The 6,351-nt window shown below is 37.6% G+C and overlaps 1 protein-coding gene across 1 annotated transcript in view; it reads right to left on the bottom strand.

Moving 5' to 3' along the window:
- LOC107743864 (ras-related protein Rab-3C-like) overlaps positions 1-4,843 on the bottom strand; it is a 7,533-nt gene extending 2,690 nt beyond the window's left edge. Inside the window, exons 1-3 of the mRNA XM_016557313.1 lie at positions 4,692-4,843; positions 2,980-3,201; positions 990-1,108 (exon numbers count right to left, since the gene is read on the bottom strand). Of these exons, the coding sequence (XP_016412799.1) occupies positions 990-1,108; positions 2,980-3,201; positions 4,692-4,709 (359 nt within the window). The 5' untranslated portion in view covers positions 4,710-4,843. The remainder of the gene's footprint in view (positions 1-989; positions 1,109-2,979; positions 3,202-4,691) is intronic.
- Between the last annotated feature and the right edge of the window lie 1,508 nt (positions 4,844-6,351).

Here is a 6,351-nt window from a genome sequence, read left to right as displayed (position 1 = left end):
CAACTCGTGCCCCCTCAAAAATGATAATGAGTGCATGACGCCCCTGACTCAAGTGATAACATTTCCTTCAAAAACACACATAGTATTGTATTTTGCAGGTCATCATGACTTAAATCTTGTACAAAAAGTATTTTTCATCTTACTGAACTAACAAGATAAATCGCGCTCCTGTGTAATTTAGAGGAACGGTAAAATGTTTGTCACACAGCGCTATTGTATGGCTTCAGAAGACTTGAAATACAGTGCACAATTTCCTTTCTGGAAAATCACTGGAACGACATGAAGATGAGTAAATGATGACAGAATATGCATTTAATTTGTAATAAATGAAAATTATTGAAATTATACTTTTAAACAATGTGAAAACGCCCTCATGTCGTTCCATACTCATATGACTTTCTTTTTTCTGTGGAACACAGAAGAAGATATTTTAAGAAAAGTGAGATTTTTGTCCATTCATGGGACATCAATAGTAACCAAACTGTTTGGTTACCAATGTTCTTCGACAAGTTTGGAATGACATGAGGGTGAGTTCATTTATTATTACATAATTTTCATTTTTGCATTAATTATCCCTTTAAGTCTGTATCTGCTAGATTAAGAAAAAAAACTTTTATTTTTTACTATTAAAACTTAAGTAAAATTAGATTTAAACGCTGTTTTATTCTCATGTTTTGGCTTAGACACTAAAAATCTAGTAAAGTTTTAACACAAACCCATGATTAAGTAATAATTCTGTACTTTTTATTTAGTTTTTTAAATGTGCTCTACTTTATAAAATGTTCCTGATATGATTCCTGACTTTCATTTATAGATTTTGACTCCAGGATCGACAGGCATGAATGTCTCACGCTATCAGGCAGACGGAAACTGCTGGATCACCTCTGCAAACCCACACGGTGGTGATCCTGAAAGCTCATGAATACTTCTGTTGAAAGCAGACGCTCTGGCTGTCATAATGCACAATGTAAGATTTAAAATCCACTTACCAGTCCTGTACGGCAGCAAAAGACTCCTCGTTAGTAATGTCATACATTAGGATGAAGCCCATGGCCCCTCTGTAGTAGGCAGTGGTGATAGTCCTGTACCTTTCCTGCCCGGCTGTGTCCTAATAAATAGGCATTATTCCATGTAGTAAAGTAGTCTAAAAAAGGTGCATACCTACATGTATTATGAATTCAGATTTACAAGAGGTGACTGAGTTAAAGAAATACTTCACCAAAAAATGAAAATTTGCTGAAAATTTACTCACCCCCAGGCCATCAAAGATGTAGATGAGTTTGTTTCATCATCAGAACAAATTTAGAGAAATTCAGCATTACATCTCTTGCTCACCAATAGATCCTCTGAATGGGTGCCGTCAGAATGAGAGTCCAAACAGCTGATAAAAACATCACAATAATCCACACAACTCCAATCAATTAACTTCTTGTAAAGCGAAAAGCTGCATGTTTGTAACAAACAAATCCATCATTAAGAGGTTTTTAACTTCAAATCATTGCTTGCAGTTAAAATACGAGTCCTCCATTCATAATATTGCTTTCTCCTGTGAAAAAGGTTAACTGATGGACTGGAGTCGTGTGGATTATGGTGATGCTTTTATCAGCTGTTTGGACTCTCATTCTGACGACACCCATTCACTGCAAAGGATCCAATGGCGAGCAAGTGATGTAATGTTAAATCTCTCCAAATCTGTGCCGAAGAAAAAATAAACTCATTTATATCTTGGATGGCGTGAGGGTGAGTACATTTTCAGCCTGTTTTTATTTTATGATGAACTATTCATTTAATTTAGTCTGGGACAGACAGATAGAGTCAATACAACAAATGCGTGAAATGAATGAGCGCTTGAGTCTGAGAACTGATCGAGAAGGCGGTTTGTCACCTCTAAAAGTAGCAGCGCTTTCACTGAAAGACTAAAATAGAAAAGCGTGCCGCAATCTGATGAACAGATCAGTTTTGCTGATGCTGACTTAAAGGCTTAGATAAGGTGACAATGGCTTATGTTCTCTTTCCATAAGCCAGTGTTAATCATCAGCCCATGTGATGTTTACATTGCACCATATGTGATTATCCAACCCTTCAATGCTTTACCAACCATGAAACATTGATGCTGAGTTAAAGGGGTCATATGATGCTGCTAAAAAGAAGCTTGCGGCAACCACATATGACGACCCCGGGCTGGACTCCGCTTCCTCCATGGTGAAAGCCAATCCGGCGATCAACAGCGCAAAGTTTATGTATTTCCTCAGCGACTAGCACGGATCAGCTCCAGGCATGACGAAGCGGATATCGTCCTCTTTTGGAAGGCCAACCAAAGTAGTTTCACTTTCACAACGAAACACACAGCGCCTTCACGACCTGGCGGCGGCAACAATGTCATAGCAAAGTTGGAATTTACCCTTTTTTTTTTTTTTTTGAAATAGCCTTTTTGCACAGCCAGCTTTGTACTCTTCTAGGTTCAAAAAACTGTCGTCCATAAAATGCGTTGCACTAATTCGAACATCTGGGTTGTGCTGTTCTGTTGTAACTAAATCTTAACCAATGATTCCTAATTGCATCTACTTCCGGAAGGCCAAATAAAGTGCTTTTGCTTTAGCACTGAAACACAGCGTCTCCCTGACATTGCTGCTTCAACACTACTGCTGTTCCTGAAACCACGCTTTCTTTCTTTGCGTGCACATTTGGGCGGTGTTATGCAAATCTTCCCAGATCGTGACGTAGGTATGTGGGGGCGTGTTAGAACGAGCCATTTTAGGTAGGCGTGGTTGACTCTTAACTTTTATAAAGAATATCTCTTTGGATTTGAGACTTTAGTCTTTGCAACTTTACAGATCTTCTTTATGCACCAAGAGCTTGTAACACTCCAAAGAGAAAGGAAAAATGTAAATCGCATCATATGACCCCTTTAAAGCAGATTTAAAGTCTGTGTGATTTTTGCAGTCATTGCCATTTCGATGTGAACGAGAGAGAATTTACCCAGATCTGAAGTTTGATGCTTTTGTCGTTCTTATAGACAGTTTTGACCTTAAAGTCGATGCCCACCGTACTGACAAATGCAGATGTGAAAGTGTCATCAGCATACCGGAAGAGGAAAGATGTTTTGCCAACACTGCTGTTCCCAATGATCAACAACTTGAACATGTAATCAAAGTTTTGATCAGAGCTCTCCTTCTGTTTGTTGTCTTGCGTAGCAGCCATCTGTGAGAACACAGAGACAGTGTAATGAAAAGATCAAAGGTTTACAGCCTAACAATATTGTGTAAACTCTTAATATGGTAGAAATATAATTATAATAATAGACCACAGGGTGAGCACCCCCTGCTGGTCTCACTAACACCTTTTCCAGCAGCAACCTAGTTTTCCCAGGAGGTCTCCCATCCAGGTACTGACCAGGCTCAACCCTGCTTAGCTGCAGTGGGCGACCAGTCTTGGGCTGCAGGGTGATATGGCTGCTGACATTATAGGATGACATATATAGTTACATGATATTAAAAATATATAGAGAGAGAACTTCTGGATTTCATTCTCTCTGTGTTTTATAAGTAGGCTTTGTATGTCTGTAAGTCCTTGTATGTCTGTATGTTTGTAAGTCAGCACCAGGAGCTGTCCATGACTGTATTGAAGCCTACACTCTAAAAAATGCTGGGTCAAAATAGCCCAATTGCTGGGTTTGTCCCTATTTTACCCAGCACTGGGTTGTATTTAACCCAGCATTTTTTAGACTGTAGTGAGTGTCCTACAGCATTTTTGAATGTAACCCATTTAGTCCCATCTTCAACATTTGTAACCAAAAATGAATTTGTTAGTTTGAATGTTAATGTATTTTGCACAAGTTCTGAACTATAAATTAATGTATATATTATCTAGATTTCATTTTTACATATAGCTGGTGTAGACAGAGACAGATGTGATGTCTGTTTTTAATAATAAGACCGATTTCAAAGTATTCTAATATTAAAGAAAAAGTAAATAATGTAAAAGAATACCATTTTCTTAAAATATTACTTTATTGTTTACAACTTTCTATTGAGTCTTGCTGAGCAAATAAACAATTTGACTCTGTAGTTAAAACTGTGACCTGGGAAAAACATAACATCACGTTTTAGAAACTTTATGTGCTGGGAAAATCGCGATTAAATTGTTTAACAGGCGCGTGGTGCCCATGATACACCAAAAATGTTGTCTAGGTAGGCAGCTCACTAGATTTTGAGACGAAGCCTGTGTGTCGTTCCAGGCTGAGCGTTGTTAAAGGGGTCCGTCTCTTTTCAGTCAAGCCCTGAATATTTAACGCTAATAGTCTTCAGACACCTAATGCTTTTAATAGACAAAAAGTATGTTTGAAGTGGACCATAGATGAAGAAACATTTGAGCTGTAAATGAGAGCATAACCAACAGGCTTATATACACAATATTTCTATATTTAAATAACCAATAATGTTTGAATTAGCAGCTCCTATGAATAAATTAGCTTTTACGGCTGATTGCTTTTGTCGTCACTGATGTTGCGTTTCATAAATTTAATAAACCTTTCATAACCGGTCACAATTATGCACGCTGTCAAATGACAAATCTCTTTAAACGACACTTATGTTTTTACAGTATGACTAAATTAGCCATTTATTTTTCTTTTTGCGTGGCTCCAATTACGACCAAACAACATAATATATATAACGCCGATTCTCACTTACCTTTCCGTATAACTCCATTGTTTTAGACAATAAATAAAACCAATACAATAAACGGAGCTTGATTCTGATTTAGTCCTAATAAATTATAGTTTTTTTCCATTGTGGAGAGGTGGAGTCGGCTGTAAGCATAAATGTTGGATGCAGTGATGCTCGCAATGGACGTCAGCAGACACTCGCACTCTCCACCCATTCATCCCACATCCGCCCAGAGTGTGAGTGCGGTCTGCCGACAGCAGGGGGAGACGGTGGTGCTCTCTCTCTCTCTCTCTCTCTCTCTCTCTCACACACACACACACACACACACACACACACACACAGATCAAAGACAACCTACAGAAAAGTGGATCTGATCATATAGCAAAACATTCACTACATCCTACATATTTGGATTTCATAATATAATAAACAGATTATGTTAAAACAATAGTACAATATATAATAAATAATACGATAAAATATATTAGAAACAATAGACAAGAATAAGCAAATGTGAATGAACAAAAACGACTGAAAAAAAGAGGGGGAAAGGTAAACAAAACTTTACTGATAGGTAACTTCTGAAGAACATATTGTGAAATTCAAAAATAGCCTATTAGTTTTCATTGTAATAATATTCTTATTTCGGATTTCCATTATTGTAATTAAATTTAATGTTGCTTTAATATTACAAATGCACTCATTCGGGCAACAATATTGGCTAATTTTATCCTTTCATGAGCATTTTCCTTATTTCGGCATTACTTGCTGATTTATTTAGAAAAAAAGAAATGTAAAGTTTATGTTTAAAGCAAGACCTGTAGTACGAATCCTACTATTACAATGCATGTTTTAATATTCATGAGCAGGGCTAACAAAGCAATGCCTTCATTACTATTCATAAGCAAATCCTTCGCCATAGGATGTAAGTAGGATAAATTAATATTAATGAGCTAGGCCTTCTCCAGAGTAGAACTAGTGCCCATCCCACTCTCGCGTGCGCTTCTGTTGTTTACACGAATGTGACGTATTCCCCGTTCTAAAAACACACAGCATATACATTGGCATGCAAAAGGTAAACCGCTTTTTAATTGTCTAATATGTTGTCGTTAAATGTGTTGTTGGTAAATTGTGCAGGGGTTGGTTGTTTGTCCATTAAATTTGAAGTAAACGCATTCGCGCTTTTGTGGACAAGCTTTTAAAGTAAATAGAAAACTCTGACATACGCGTTCAGGTGGTAAAACATTTTACTTAAACCTATATACTCTGTCCATGACTGTGCTATATAATAATCTCTTCTGGTAAATAAACGTTTTAAACGTTGTTTCCATTAAAACACTGGATTCGTAGCGCTCTCTAGTGGCAGAAGAACTCCACCAAGTTGTCCATCTCTTGAACCTACATGCCTCTGGAGGGGAGAAAAAGTCATATAAAATGTGACTTATGACGTGCATGTCAGCATTGATCAGATTTATTTTTCATATTGAGTCATATACATTACACTTGTTTGCTTTTTTTCCTCTAGTGTTCCATCATGGAGGATTCAGACAGTGGAGGCCATCCATCAGCATAAAAGTTGCAAGCGCTCCCATCATACTCAGGAAAAGCCACTTGTCACAGCGGCTGCATCTGGCGCTTTGCTCGTGGTAGTTTATGGCCTCTGGTCATTATTTGCACTTCCTGG

Source organism: Sinocyclocheilus rhinocerous, unplaced genomic scaffold, assembly GCF_001515625.1.
Source record: "Sinocyclocheilus rhinocerous isolate Xijiao unplaced genomic scaffold, SAMN03320098_v1.1 scaffold377, whole genome shotgun sequence".
Classification (NCBI taxonomy): Eukaryota; Metazoa; Chordata; class Actinopteri; order Cypriniformes; family Cyprinidae; genus Sinocyclocheilus; species Sinocyclocheilus rhinocerous.
Note: the sequence above shows the minus strand (reverse complement) of the source record. Positions and strands in the feature narration are given on the sequence as shown.